We start from the raw sequence: 16,225 nt of genomic DNA, 5'->3' as shown, positions 1-16,225 counted from the left end.
GACATCTAGGTTTCTTCCATGTCCTGGCTATTATAAATAGTGCTGCGATGAACATTGGGGTACACATGTCTCTTTCAGTTCTGGTTTCCTCAGTGTGTATGCCCAGCAGTGGGATTGCTGGATCATAAGGCAATTCTAGTTCCAGTTTTTTAAGGAATCTCCACACTGTTCTCCATAGTGGCTGTACTAGTTTGCATTCCCACCAACAGTGTAAGAGGGTTCCCTTTTCTCCACACCCTCTCCAGCATTTATTGCTTGTAGGCTTTTGGATCGCAGCCATTCTGACTGGCGTGAAATGGTACCTCATAGTGGTTTTGATGTGCATTTCTCTGATAATGAGTGATGTTGAGCATCTTTTCATGTGTTTGTTAGCCATCTGTATGTCTTCTTTGGAGAAATGTCTATTTAGTTCTTTGGCCCATTTTTTGATTGGGTCATTTATTTTTCTGGAATTGAGCTGTAGGAGTTGCTTGTATATTTTTGAGATTAGTTGTTAGTCAGTTGCTTCATTCGCTATTATTTTCTCCCATTCTGAAGGCTGTCTTTTCACCTTGCTTATAGTTTCCTTTGTTGTGCAGAAGCTTTTAAGTTTAATTAGGTTCCATTTGTTTATTTTTGCTTTTGTTTCCAGTATTCTGGGAGGTGGGTCATAGAGGATCCTGCTGTGATATATGTCGGAGAGTGTTTTACCTATGTTCACCTCTAGGAGTTTTATAGTTTCTGGTCTTACGTTTAGATCTTTAATCCACTTTGAGTTTATTTTTGTGTATGGTGTTAGAAAGTGCTCTAGTTTCATACTTTTACAAGTGGTTGACCAGTTTTCCCAGCACCACTTGTTAAAGAGATTGTCTTTAATCCATTGTATATTATTGCCTCCTTTGTCAAGGATAAGGTGTCCATAGGTGCGTGGATTTATCTCTGGGCTTTCTGTTTTGTTCCATTGATCTATATTTCTGTCTTTGTGCCAGTACCATACTGTCTTGATGACTGTGGCTTTGTAGTAGAGCCTGAAGTCAGGCAGGTTGATTCCTCCAGTTCCATTCTTCTTTCTCAAGATCCCTTTGGCTATTTGAGGTTTTTTGTATTTCCGTACAAATTGTGAAATTATTTGTTCTAGCTCTGTGAAGAATACCGTTGGTAGCTTGATAGGGATTGCATTGAATCTATAAATTGTTTTGGGTAGTATACTCATTTTCACTATATTGATTCTTCCAATCCATGAACATGGTATATTTCTGCATCTATTAGTGTCCTCTTTGATTTCTTTCACCAGTGTTTTATAGTTTTCTATATATGGGTCTTTAGTTTCTTTAGGTAGATATATTCCTAAGTATTTTATTCTTTCCATTGCAATGGTGAATGGAATTGTTTCCTTAATTTCTCTTTCTGTTTTCTCATTATTAGTATATAGGAATGCAAGGGATTTCTGTGTGTTGATTTTATATCCTGCAACTTTACTATAATCATTAATTAGTTCTAGTAATTTTCTGATGGAGTCTTTAGGGTTTTCTATGTAGAGGATCACGTCACCTGCAAACAGTGAGAGTTTTACTTCTTCTTTTCCAATTTGGATTCCATTTATTTCTCTTTCTGCTCTGATTGCTGTGGCCAGAACTTCCAAGACTATGTTGAATAGTAATGGTGAAAGTGGGCACCCTTGTCTTGTTCCTGACTTTAGAGGAAATGCTTTCAATTTTTCACCATTGAGGATAATGTTTGCTGTGGGTTTGTCATATATAACTTTTATTATGTTGAGGTATGTTCCTTCTATTCCTGCTTTCTGGAGAGTTTTTATCATAAATGGGTGTTGAATTTTGTCAAAGGCTTTCTCTGCATCTATTGAGATAATCATATGGTTTTTATTTTTCAATTTGTTAATGTGGTGTATTACATTGATTGATTGCGGATATTGAAGAATCCTTGCATCCATGGGATAAAGCCCACTTGATCATGGTGTATGATCTTTTTAATGTGTTGTTGGATTCTGATTGCTAGAATTTTGTTAAGGATTTTTGCATCTATGTTCATCAGTGATATTGGCCTGTAGTTTTCTTTTTTTGTGGCATCTTTGTCAGGTTTTGGTATTAGGGTGATGGTGGCCTCATAGAATGAGTTTGGAAGTTTACCTTCCTCTACAATTTTCTGGAAGAGTTTGAGTAGGATAGGTGTTAGCTCTTCTCTAAATTTTTGGTAGAATTCAGCTGTGAAGCCGTCTGGACCTGGGCTTTTGTTTGCTGGAAGATTTCTGATTACAGTTTCAATTTCTGTGCTTGTGATGGGTCTGTTAAGATTTTCTATTTCTTCCTGGTCCAGTTTTGGAAAGTTGTACTTTTCTAAGAATTTGTCCATTTCTTCCATGTTGTCCATTTTATTGGCATATAATTGTTGATAGTAGTCTCTTATGATCCTTTGTATTTCTGTGTTTTCTGTTGTGATCTCTGCATTTTCATTTCTAATTTTATTGATTTGATTTTTCTCCCTTTGTTTCTTGATGAGTCTGGCTAATGGTTTGTCAATTTTATTTATCCTTTCAAAGAACCAGCTTTTGGCTTTGTTGATTTTTGCTATGGTCTCTTTTGTTTCTTTTGCATTTATTTCTGCTCTAATTTTTAAGATTTCTTTCCTTCTACTAACCCTGGGGTTCTTCATTTCTTCCTTTTCTAGTTGCTTTAGGTGTAGAGTTAGGTTATTTATTTGACTTTTTTCTTGTTTCTTGAGGTATGCCTGTATTGCTATGAACTTTCCCCTTAGGACTGCTTTTACAGTGTCCCACAGGTTTTGGGTTGTTGTGTTTTCATTTTCATTCGTTTCTATGCAAATTTTGATTTCTTTTTTGATTTCTTCTGTGATTTGTTGGTTATTCAGCAGCGTGTTGTTCAGCCTCCATATGTTGGAATTTTTAATAGTTTTTCTCCTGTGATTGAGATCTAATCTTACTGCATTGTGGTCAGAAAAGATGCTTGGAATGATTTCTATTTTTTTGAATTTACCAAGGCTAGATTTATGGCCCAGGATGTGATCTGTCCTGGAGAAGGTTCCATGTGTGCTTGAGAAAAAGGTGAAATTCATTGTTTTGGGGTGAAATGTCCTATAGATATCAATTAGGTCTACCTGGTCTATTGTATCGTTTAAAGTTTGTGTTTCCTTGTTAATTTTCTGTTTAGTTGATCTATCCATAGGTGTGAGTGGGGTATTAAAGTCTCCCACTATTATTGTGTTATTGTTAATTTCTCCTTTCATACTTGTTAGCATTTTTCTTACATATTGTGGTGTTCCCGTATTGGGTGCATATATATTTATAATTGTTATATCTTCTTCTTGGATTGATCCTTTGATCATTATGTAGTGACCGTCTTTTTCTCTTTTCACAGCCTTTGTTTTAAAGTCTATTTTATCTGATATGAGTATTGCTACTCCTGCTTTCTTTTGGTCCCTATTTGCATGGAAAATTTTTTCCCAGCCCTTCACTTTCAGTCTGTATGTGTCCCCTGTTTTGAGGTGGGTCTCTTGAAGACAGCATATGTAAGGGTCTTGTTTTTGTATCCATTCAGCCAGTCTTTGTCTTTTGATTGGGGCATTCAACCCATTTACGTTAAGGTAATTACTGATAAGTATGATCCCATTGCTGAGCTACATTCACTGTACAGTGTAGACCCTGTTTCATCTCTAACATATTTAATGTAGAGTGTCTTTAGATAAAATCTCAGAAACATTTCTAAATTGACTTTAAAAATATTTGAAGCTCATGTTTTCCTTTCCTTTTGATTGTTTTTACTGCTTAAAAAGTTTTGTTGTTGTTCAGTTGCTCAGTCTTGTCCAACACTTTGCAACCCCATGGACTGCAGCATGCCCAGCTTCCCTGTCCTTCACCATCTTGCTCAAGCTCATGTCTGTTGAGTTGGTGATGCCATCCACCATCTCATCCTGTTTCGTCCACTTCTCCTCCTGCCTTCAATCTTTTCTAGCATCAGGGTCTTTTCTAATGAGTCGGCTCTTCAAATCAGGTGACCAAAGTATTGAAGCTTTTGCTTCAGCATCAGTCCCTCCAGTGAATATTCAGGATTGATTTCCTTTAGAATTGACTGGCTTGATCTCCTTGCAGTCCAAGGGACTCAAGAATCTTCTCCAGCATCACACTTTAAAGGCATCAGTTCTTTAGCACTCAGCCTTTTTTATGGTCCAAAGCTTAAAAAGTTACTCTCGTTCTTTTATATATGAATCTGTAGAGATTATTAAGTTCAAATTAAATGAATTTGAAAGTCATGCTTTTTAAAAAATATTTTATTAAGGTATAGTCGATTTACCATTTTGTGTTAGTTTTTGGTTTACAGCAAAGTGGTTCAGTTATAAATGTACATAATAGTTTACATTTACTAATTCTAAACTCCCAATTCATCCGCATGCCCCACCCCCCAGCCCCTTGGCAACCACAAGTCTGTACTTACTGTGGGTCTGTTTCTTTTGTAAATAACTTAATTTTTGTCATATTTTGGATTCTACATGTAAGTGGGATCAAATGGTATTTGTCTTTGTCTTTCTGACTTAATTTAGTATGATGATCTCTCGGTTTATCCTTGCTGCTGCAAATGGCGTTATTTCATTTCTTTTTATGACTGAGTACTGTTCCATTGTATGTATGTATTTGTGTATGTATGTGTGTATAATGTATATACATATATGTATATACACACACACCACATCTTTATCCATTCATCTATCTTTGGACATTTAAGTTGTTTCTGTGTCTTGTTTATTGCAAGTGGTTTGCTGTGTATTATAGATGGTGTGTGTAAATCTTTTCGAGTTACAATTTTTTCTAGATATATATCCAGGAATGGATTACTGGATCATATGACAATTCTGTTTTTTGTTTTTTGAGGTTTCTCCATACTGTTTTCCATAGGGGCTGTACCAATTTGCATTTCTGTCATCAATGTGGAGGGTTCCTTTTTCTCCACATTCCCTTCAGCATTTGTTATTTGTAGACTTTTTAGTGATGGCAGTTCTGACCAGTATGAAGTGGTACCTCATTGTACCCATTTCATTTGCATTTCTAAATAATTAGCAATGTTGAGATCTTTTCATGTGCACGTTGTCCATCTGTATGTCTTGTTTGGAGAAATGTCTATTTAGGTCTTATGCTCTTTTTTTGATGGAGTTGTTGGTTTTTTGGTTGTTATAGTTATATGCGCTGTTTGTATATTTTGGAAATTAAGCTCTTGTTGCAAATATTTTTTTCCAGTCTATAGGTTGTCTTTTTGTTTATGGTTTCCTTTGGTATGCAGAAAACTTGTAAGTTTGATTAGATCTTATTTGTTTATTTTTGTTTTTATTTTTATTGCTGTGGGGGACTGTGAAAGTCATGTATTTAACATGTGTTCCTCCTTTTCCATAGGAATGACAGTAAGTGCTAATAAAGATGGCTTGGGGGTGATTGTTCGAAGTATTATTCACGGAGGTGCCATTAGCCGAGATGGTCGGATTGCTGTTGGGGACTGCATCTTGTGTATTAATGAAGAATCTACTATCAGTTTAACCAATGCCCAGGCACGAGCCCTGTTGAGAAGACATTCTCTTATTGGGCCTGACATAAAGTAAGTATCATTTGGACCATAGTTTGGCTTGGGAAATAAAGGAATTTCAATCTATTAATCAGAATTTTCTCAGTGCATACTTCTGTTTGATATACAAAAATGATCATATATTTAATACTAATCATTGAAGAATTTGACTATTCCTGAAAAGTTATTGATTGCATTGATTGTAGACTTTAGGAGAGTTTATCTGCAGTCAATAACTTCTTAATGCTGCTGCTGCTAAGTCTCATCAGTTGTGTCCAACTCTGTGCAACTGCATAGATGGCAGCCCAACAGGCTCCTCTGTCCCTGGAATTCTCCTGGCAAGAATATGGAGTGGGTTGCCATTTCTTTCTCCAATGCATGAAAGTGAAAAATGAAAGTGAAGTCACTCAGTCGTGTCCGACTCTTTGCGACCCCATGGACTGCAGCCTACCAGGCTCCTCTGTCCATGGGATTCTCTAGGCAAGAGTACTAGGGTGGATTGCCATTGCCTTCTCCTTCTTAATACTAAGAGTACTGAAAAAAAGTTGACCCTTGAATAACACAGGTTTGAATTTCTCAGGTCCATATATGCATAGATTTGTTTCAGTAAATATACAGTTGGCTCTCTGTGGGTTTCATATCCTAAGTTGTAGCCAACTTTGGATCCAAATTTCCATCTGAGATTGATTTAATCCGTAGATGTAAGACTTGTGGATACAGAGGGTCAGCTGTACTCTGTCATTTCATATATAAGGGATTTGAGCATCCATGGCTTTTGGTATCCAAAGCACCTGGAGTCAATCCCCTGCAGATACCTAACGACAACAATATTTCAAAACCATGTTGCCTACCATTATTATTTTTAATTTTCCAGTGATTTCTGCAAAAATCTTTATATGAGATATGAGATCTCTTTTATTGAGCAGGATGGTCCACACTTAGGAACTTACATAGAAGTTTGGATTGGCCTCAGTATAGCAAATTGTACTACCTAATGATCTGTATGAATATTCCCAAGTAAGCCAGTTCTTTAGGGGTCAGCCAAGATTGTATAGAAGCAATCTGACCCATAATTTTCCCTTTGTTGAACTGCTTTTCAACCCATATAAGAGAATTCACAAAAATGCTGTTATGGTCTGATGGTAGCTCATGCAGGCTAGTTTGTGAAGAAGACTTTAAATATCTCATCATCTCATAATGTACTAAAAGCATGTCATATATGTGGTTTGTTTTTTAAATCATTAAACATTTCTTGAGCCAGCATAAAAATCACTACTTAGCCTTATTGTCAGATCGTCACACCTGAAGAATGTAATAGCTTGCCTTTTTTTCCCTCTATCATTAATAATTAAATATTTGCATTTAATGTATAAGGGATAAAATAGTAAAATAAGAATTCAAAGAAAGATTGTTTAAATTGATGTGATGAATACTAGTATGGAAGACTTTTTTGTATTAATATGATCTTACTGACTGCATTCTGTATTTTTATTTTATAAAATACATATTGGTAGAGCTTAGGTAAGAAAGATTGTATTTAAAATCTGTTTTTCATTTTTCCATTGATAAAAAGCAGACAAATACATGCTGTTTAGAGTAGGTTCTGTAGTCTTATATAAAGGAGATTTTTATTTTTAGGGTGGAATTTCACTAAGGGGCGTTCATATTTTTAATGCCTTTTTGGCTTTTATTTTATAATAAACAGATCATCAGGTCATGTGACACTCTCATGATTATTTTTTTAATCATGCAAGTAAGAGTGAAGATCATTAAAAATTTCAGTGCCTCTACAGTAAATGAAAGAGAAATATTAAGTGCTTTCCTCACCACTTGCAGGCTAGTGTCCATTCCTTTTCCTTCAAAGATGAACGATAAGGATCTACATGCAAACTCTTTATTTTCAGTTCAGTTCAGTTCAGTTGCTCAGTCATGTCCAACTGTTTATGACCCCATGAACTGCAGCATTCCAGGCCTCCCTGTCCATCACCAACTCCCGGAGTCCACCCAAACCCACATCCATCAAGTCGGTAATGCCATCCAACTGTCTCATCCTCTGTCGTCCCCTTCTCCCCCTGCCCTCAGTCTTTCCCAGCATCAGGGTCTTTTCCAATGAGTCAGCTCTTTGCATCAGGTGGCCAAAGTATTGGAGTTTCAGCTTCAACATCAGTCCTTCCAGTGAACACCCAGGACTGATCTCCTTTAGGATGGACTAGTTGGATCTCCTTGCAGTCCAAGGGATTCTCAAGAGTCTTCTCCAACACCACAGTTCAAAAGCATCAATTCTTTGGTGCTCAGCTTTCTTTATAGTCCAACTCTCACATCCGTACATGACCACTGGAAAAACTGTAGCCTTGACTAGACGGACCTTTGTTGGCAACGTTATGTCTCTGCTTTTTAATATGCTGTCTAGGTTGGTCATAACTTTCCTTCCAAGGAGTAAGTATCTTTTAATTTGTGGCTGCAGTCACTATCTGCAGTAATTTTGGAGCCCAGAAAAATAAAGTCAGCCACTGTTTCCACTGTTTCTCCATCTATTTGCCATGAAGTGATGGGACGGGATGCCATGATCTAAGTTTTCTGAATGTTGAGCTTTAAGCCAACTTTTTCACCCTCCTCTTCCACTTTCATCAAGAGGCTCTTTATTTTAGAGGTAATCTAAACAGATGACCTCATGACTGATCATTTGATTTTTTGTGCGATAATGCTTGTCTTATGTCATGAACCCTAATGCAAGTCTCCTGTTCACTTTTTGGCACTCTGAGCGCTAGAATTGGTACTTGGTTTTAATTTTACCTCCGAGTTGTAAATGTCCTGCAGAATTTAAAAACTGGCCAGAAAATAAGACCACTGTGACAATGATTTAGCTTAAATCTTGTTCCTAGTCAACTCTAGAAGAGCTGAAAAGCTATCCAGCACATATTCAGGCTACAATCTTTTTCTCCTGTCCTGTTTTGTTTTGATTTGTTTTGTTGTTTTTTTTTTCCCCATCCTCTGGTGTAGCACCAGAATTTACCCATTTATGCCTTCAGCAGGTTTATTATGACTGTAAAGGGTATCTGCTCTGCTGCTACTGCTGCTAAGTCGCTTCAGTCGTGTCCGACTCTGTGCGACCCCATAGACGGCAGCCCACCAGGCTCCTCTGTCCATGGGATTCTCCAGGCAAGAATACTGGAGTGGGTTGCCATTTCCTCCTCCAATACATGAAAGTGAAAAGTCAAAGTGAAGTCGCTCAGTCTTGTCCAACTCCTAGTGACCCCATGGACTGCAGCCTACCAGGCTCCTCTGTCCGTGGGATTTTCCCAGGCAAGAGTACTGGAGTGGGGTACCATTGCATTCTCCAAAAGGGTATCTAGAAATCCATATATATCTACAGATTCATAAACAGTTGCTTTCGTATCCCAGGAAGCAAAATGTAATGTAGTATCTTACATTAGAAAGAGAAAATAAAAATCCTACAACCTTCTCTCCTCTGGAAATCAGTCTATCAATCAGTCTTTCTTACAAGTTCACGTGGGTGCGTACACACACACACACACTCTCACAAACACACCCACAAATCACCTTGATTCCTTCTCGGGCATAGTGTTAAAGCTGTGATTTACATAGCTATAGTTTTGACTCATTGGGTAAATGATAAAAAGAAATGAGAATAATAGCATCCTTTTTCAAGTAAATTTGTCAGATGATAAAACAAATAGCCATTTAGATTGACCAGGGCCGAGCAGCGTGTTCCATATACATTTTGCATTAAGTAGTTTTGGCCCTTTCTTCTCCCTTTCACTTGCTTTCACAAACAAAAGATTTAAAATTACTTTGAAAACTATGTGGGTGATTTCTCCCAAACAGAACGTCTAATCCTTCCATTACTGTGAATGAAACCACGACCTAAGTGCCAGTCAAATGTTGTAGCCATTGCCTTGATCTAGGCTCCATCCATGCCTCTTCTTGATTTCTCATGAGGAAGCTGGCTTAATCTGGGGTAGTGGTGGAGAAATATATTGTAGGTACTTAATAAAAATGTACTTTGGTTGTTTCAATTACATAACTGATTGGTTTTAGTAAAGCATTGCTTATTGAGACAGTGAACTGGCTTTCTTTACTGCCGTTTAAGAGAGGTGGCTAGGAACTGAACATGTGTGCCTTCGTGCATGCCTGGGTAGATAATTTGCATTTCAAGAGTTCAGAAACAGCCAGTTGAAGTTCCAGGTTTCATTATTTTCTATGGAAAACCAGATGTGAAGCCTCACCAGAATGCATTCTGTCTCACTTCACACTCCACCTTGCCAGGGGCGCTTATATTTCTGTAATAATAGCCAGGGTTCTGTGTTTCACGGCAGCTGCTTGTAACATCTGCCAGATAATTACCAAGCTGAATCTGAATTCACCTGCCTTAACCTAAAGTGTGGGATGAATTCCTGATCAAGGAATAAAAGATTGATTGCAGTTACATTTTTCTGTGCTTGTTAATAATTACTGCTATAGACACCAGTAAAGAGCAGATGCTTTTCTGGGGGAGGTGTAGATAGGAGGGCTGTGGAAAGGGGAAGAAACAACCAGGAGCACCCACTTTTAACTCCATATGTATGCATCTCACATTCAGCTCAAGACACTGACATTTGTTAACACCATTGTAAAAAGATGCCACGGCGTATGCTTCACATTCTAGATTCTCCGCAGCACCTGCTGACGATTGAGCCCCCTTTTATGTGTGAGTATCGGTGATTCAAAAGCTCATTATGGCTGTGTGTTACAACTTGTCTGTGAAAACCACTTCATGCTTTTGTAACATCCCTATGCGGGGCTAGATCCAGAGAGAGATTCAGTGTATATACATTTTCCGTTTTTTTTTTTTTTTTTTTTTCTTCTTTATATAAGAGCATATTTCCAACAGAGCTATGAGATGGTTACATTTTCACATTGCAGTGGTGATTGTGAACTCATTTGAAAATCATGTTTTCCTCCTACTGAAGCTTTCTGGCTCTTTTGTTGGGGGCGATCACCTCTGGATTAACAACTGTCACGTTTCAGCATCACTAATGCTGCTCTGTTTTCTTGTACTCCATGTATATAACCTAAGGTTAGTTTTTGCCTTTAAGAATTTTTAACACTCAGAGAAGCTGCTTTAGTGTGTTTATGCAGTTCGGTGTGTGTTTTGGTGTTCTCGGTTGGTGTCTGGAGGTTTTGTATGGCCGTGTGACCAGGCGTGTATTATAATTGCTCTGCATGGGCTAGTGCGCTGTGGGATGCTTGTTCCAGTGCCCTTGCTGTCCGAATTAGGCTAAATATATGAAAACTGCTTTCTTTCTCACTGCCCCCTAACATATCAGAAAAACATTTCTAAAACTCTTCCTTGGTAAACCTTAACACCTTTGAACAAATACAGAGAAGAATTCATTTTCAACAGTGTCTCGGATAGACGCATCATTTCTTTCTCAAACCAAACCAGTATTTAATTAAAAAATTTAATACTTTGAACTGATTATTCTTATTTTTCTTGTCTTCTAGCCTTTTTGACCTCACCGAGCTTTTCTTTTTCTTAAGGTTATATTTATATGAGTTTTACCTTTACTGAACCTTCAGAAATAATTTTCAGATATAATTCAGAAATAATTTTCTTGAATAGACTTTTCAAATTTATGATTTATATTTATTTTTCTTTGTATAAAAGACAGTCTTCTTTCCAAGTATAATGTGTTCTGCATTTTTGACTCATTATTTTTGAAGGGATAAATGCAGATTTGCTATTCAATATATTTTTGTTACACTGTGGAAATGATGTTTTTGTAGATGAATAAATAAAGTAGGGCCAGAATTAGAATACAGCTCTCTCACCCACACTAGTCCTAAATCACTGAATTGTGTTTTTCACTTCAGTTGGATCCTTGAGGCGAAGGTGTCACAAAATGTCATAAGGGTGCCGGTTTCTGCCAGAATGATCGGATGTCGGGGCCAGGCTGGCTGAAGCTCTATTAGAGCACTGTTTTACGTGTGTGTTGTGCGCTCTTGACTTACAACAGCCTCATCAAAAGTGACATCTTTTCATTATTGGGGATATGGAGATCCATTAGTGGGTGATTTACCTTACCAGAACACTCCAGAGAAGCAACAGTACTCTGTCCTCTGACTCTAAACATAAGCGACCTCACAGAGTGAATGCCTTTTATGGAATCACCGGTATATATTATATATCCTCCTTATTCAATAAATTATGCCATTAGTATACTTCTATTATTATATTATATTCTTATAACAAGAAAGGTAATCCTTTATCTTTGCCCTCCAGTGCTAAGATTTTGCTACTTACCATCTTCATGCGTAAGCTATGGTTAGCCGGCATAACAGTCTTCATGATTTTTGTGTTGTGCATTTTTGATACATGCTTTTGTTTCTTTGCACAAATATCCTGAAATGCCTTGAAGTTCTTTCTTTCACTTGCCATGCCACGTGTTAGTTTGAGGATCCGGAACAGACTACTTCAACAGGTGTTATCAGTTGTGTCGCCTCTTAGGACAGCAGTAAACTTGACTTTTCAGATGTCATTTCTAAGCATTATAACTATAGTCAGCAACTTGCTCAGTGCCTTCCACATATAGGCGTTCAGCCAGCACGTGTTGAATTAGTGCGTGACCATTCAAGTGTCAGTCTTCTCTGGAACCAAAATGAACATAAACATTTTTACATATTAGTAAGCAAATCTTTCTATGCACTGATAATGGTTTAACTCAGACTTGAGTTAATACTTTAATAAAGCTAGGATATGATTACTGATAGTACTTGTTAATGTCCGTAATTAATTGTGTCTTATGGGAGAATGTAATTTTGAATGCCCAGTGTTTAGTAGAGTTTACCCAGTGTGTTTCTGCTAAGGCACCCAAAAATATTTGGAGAAAATAAATGTTATTACTGAAAATTACTTTTCAAAGGATTTCTAGATCTCTTTAATTAAAAAAAAATTGCTGTTAGTCTTCTCATTTTGAAATATATATTATGCTGTTTTCTTCCCCATATGATTATCAGTAAACAGATAATTATCAGCAGCCTTTAAATTTTTAATTTCTGTTGTTATTATTGCCTATAGAATACTTGATTCTTTTGAAGTTTAGAGTCTCTACTCAGTAAGCTGATTTAAATGAGTTGTGTGAAAAAGTAGAGATGAGGGACAAAATAAGTTTATTTCATATTTTGGAAGATTCTCCCAATAAGCTAGCTTTGCTTTCATGGATTGTGTCTTGTTCCAGAATTACTTATGTACCCGCAGAATATTTGGAAGAGTTCAAAATAAGCTTGGGGCAGCAATCTGGAGGAATAATGGCACTGGATATTTTTGCTTCCTACACTGGCAGGTAAGTCTGCTGTGTGAATGATCAATACAGCAAGTTATAAAGAAGAGTTTTGAATCCAGTGTCAGGGAGGCCTAGCAATGAAAAAGACTGGATTCTTTTTCTCTCTTTCAAGATTAAAAAAAAAAAAAAATCACCCCCCTTTCCCATATTACTGGGCTTCCCTAGTGGCTCCATGGTAAAGAATCCACCTACCAAGCAGGAGATGCAAGTTCAATCCCTGGGTTGGAAAGATCCCCTGGAGAAGGAAATGGCAATCTGCTGCAGTATTCTTGCCTGGGAAATCCCATGGGCAGAGGAACCTGGCGGGCAACAGTCCATGGGGTCACAAAAGAGCTGGACGTGCCTTAGCAACTAAACAACAGCAACCCATATTACTTAAGGAGTGATCACATATTGTGGGAAATTTGGGGAAAATATGAAAAGCAAGAAATTAAATCTGTCTTTAGTTGTATCAGTCCATATACCACTGTCAACTTACTGAGTTTTGGGGAATTTACCTCAGATATGACTATGGTTTCATTCACTCCCTGGAACCTACAATTTCTATGGTATTGTATCACTTTTCCTCTGTCATAAACATTTTCAAACTTTATTTATTTACTCATTAACATACATACAGATTCACAAACATTTTTAATGGTTATGTTTTTCCTCTTTTGGAGAATGTTGAGCTGAACGTCTTTGTGTATATACATTTTAGGTACAGAATGTTTGGCTTTTTAAAGCCTCTTTATACACAGTGTATTGAGAACCTTTGAATATACAGGAAATATAGTTTTTTCCTCCCTTAGGAAAGAGAGAAACTAGATTTTGATATTGCTGCTGAGTTTAGCACAAGGAGAGAAATAATGTCAAATTGCTTTTCTGGAAAGAATACACTATACATTTTCAGTTGTGGGCCTGTTTTTTTTCCAGTTACATTAGCAGCTGAGTAACAGATTTCTCCTTAAGCATGCTGTAAAGAAGAAATAGCTTTGCAAACATTCTGAGGTCTGCTCACAACAGTTCTAACAACCCATAATATTCTGGTGTCCAGTGACTCTGCAGGCATTGTAACATCACATCACTCTTTCCTCTGCAAATTGTATGTGGCTACAGCTATGCAGACAGTGTTAAAGAAGGAGAGGTTTGTTATGTGTTTAATAAAGGGAAGGAATGTCATGGCCCAAAGGGCCCCTTGAATTTTATGGGAAAGACTATTCATTCCACCCTTTGCAAAGCTCAGCCATACTTCTCTGTAGAATTTCCATCTTAGGGCTAATGACATGAATTGATTACAACTACGTGGTACTTCCTGTTAAAAAGCTAGATGCAGTAATTTCCAGTGTCCCTCTGAAATACCATTTCACATGGCTTAATTAGAGAATATGACAAGATAACATGATATTCTTACTAAATTCTGAGGCCTTAAAAGCACTCAAAATGTTAATATTAAAACAAAAAGGCCAGTTTCAGCACACTGGTGCTCTCCTAGCACACAAAGGAAAAGGACCTGAGCTGTCAGTGCTGTGAATAACTGCTTCCCTGCAAAAAAGTGTATTTACTGCTAATATAAGGATGCTCAAAACAAAAACAGTGTGCATCCTGTTTTCCTCCCTTAGGAAAGGCAGAAACTAGATTTTGATGCTGCTGCTGAGTTCAGAACAGGGAGAGAAATAATGTCAAATTGCTATCCGGAAAAGAATGCACAATACGTTTTCAGTTGTGGGCCTGTATTTTTTTCAGTTATATTAACAACTGAGTAACAGATTTCTCTTTAAGCATGCAGGAGGAATCGGCACCAGAGAGATTAAGTTACTTCCTCAAGTTTCATAACTAATGGGTGGAAGAATCAAGGTTAAATCATGGTTGGGCTCCATGTTCTTAACCATTGGATCCAAAAAAAGAATTATACTAGTCCTGTATGAAATTATGGGGCCGCATAGCATGGAGTTTAAGAGCTCAGGTTTTGTAGTAAACTGGCCCAATTAAAGTCTCATCTCTGTTCCTTTACTGTGTGACTTTGTGCCAGTTTCTGGAATCTTAATGCACATATAGAGTGTTGCTTGTTATAGCTGACAGGAACTTATTTGATATTCAACAATCAAACATGAGTGCCGAGAAGTCTAATTCATTCTTGGCTGAGTGAGTGTGGGGACACAGAACAGGTTCATTCTGCTGAGGTGCACACGGCTTGAGTCCTGTAAACCTCGCCTGAAGATGGATAAAGAATAATCAGCACATTTATAGGAACGTATCTGGGTTAGTGAAATGATTCGAGACTGGACAGTCATCTGAAGAGAATGGAGCTTTTTGTATGAGAAGACTCCAGGTGTTTGTCATCGTACAGCTCACAAGCCAGGAGCGTATGATGCGCTCTGTGTGACTGCATCTGAGCAGCATCCCCTGCCTGGGCTTTAGGGTAATAACTGGATATTTTAGAGAAGGACTCTTTCTTACTTCCCATTCCTCTCTGTATTCTGTACCTGCTTTTTCTGTCATATTCTCCCCAGTGGTATTTCCAGAGGGTTAGGCTCTGCTTCCCCCCACTACCTTGCATCTTTCAGATTGAGGTTCACTCAGACTATTTCATTCTCAGTCAGCTTCTTAACGTCATTTTGAAAATCTTTCTTTGGCTCCATTCCTGACAGTCCTGTCCCACAGTCAGGATTAGTCTCTGTGAGCCCAGCCTCATTCAGAGTCTCCTTTCTCAATTACAGAAGGAGAATTCCGTCACACGACCGATAGGTAGGAACCACAGGCAGGTGGATTTCCCTCTGACAAAGCAAAGATCTAACTTTCAGGTCAAAGAGAGTGAGACATTCTGGGAGAGCCTGCACAGTTGTTTGGCAGAAATGTTGGGAAACACATTGAGGCACAGGTGGATTATTGGATTAGATGACTTCTGATCTCAAGGTCTGAAGATGATATAATTTGACAGAGTTCAGTATTCCTGTTGGGGGAGAATGGATATAATTTGAACATATGCTGTCTTCAGATTTTTTTTAATTTCTGTAAGTATCAGTTGCAAGTATTTATTGAATTAGAGTTTTTAAAGCTTTCTCTATTTTAAGAAGAATATTTTTCTTTAGAAATCCAATTTTTCCTAATAGCATAAGACCATGCCATAATTGATTTAACCATTCTTTGTTGTCCTGACAATACCATTTATTGATGCAAAGTGTACCTTTGGTAAAAACCAAATATTTTTGGACAAGATTATTATCTTACAGTTATATTTATAGTTAGTTAAGAGTTGGACGCATTTTGTTACATGCTTGGCATTTGGCAAAATGTGAATTCCTGTAGAAATTGACAACTGACCCTGGACTCAAGTGCCTG

At 37.5% G+C, this 16,225-nt stretch overlaps 1 protein-coding gene across 14 annotated transcripts in view; it reads left to right on the top strand.

The window, feature by feature from the left end:
- The window catches only part of MPDZ (multiple PDZ domain crumbs cell polarity complex component), a 172,210-nt gene that overhangs the window by 103,315 nt on the left and 52,670 nt on the right, over nucleotides 1–16,225 (top strand). For all 14 annotated transcript variants that reach the window (XM_070375897.1, XM_070375889.1, XM_070375886.1 and 11 more), the window contains 2 exons: nucleotides 5,396–5,594; nucleotides 12,800–12,904. In XM_070375897.1, coding sequence (XP_070231998.1) covers nucleotides 5,396–5,594; nucleotides 12,800–12,904 — 304 coding nt within the window. The remainder of the gene's footprint in view (nucleotides 1–5,395; nucleotides 5,595–12,799; nucleotides 12,905–16,225) is intronic.

Source organism: Bos mutus, chromosome 8 (genome assembly GCF_027580195.1).
Source record: "Bos mutus isolate GX-2022 chromosome 8, NWIPB_WYAK_1.1, whole genome shotgun sequence".
Lineage (NCBI taxonomy): Eukaryota > Metazoa > Chordata > Mammalia > Artiodactyla > Bovidae > Bos > Bos mutus.
The sequence above is the reverse complement of the archived record's forward strand: the minus strand, read 5'-3'. Positions and strand labels throughout refer to the sequence as shown.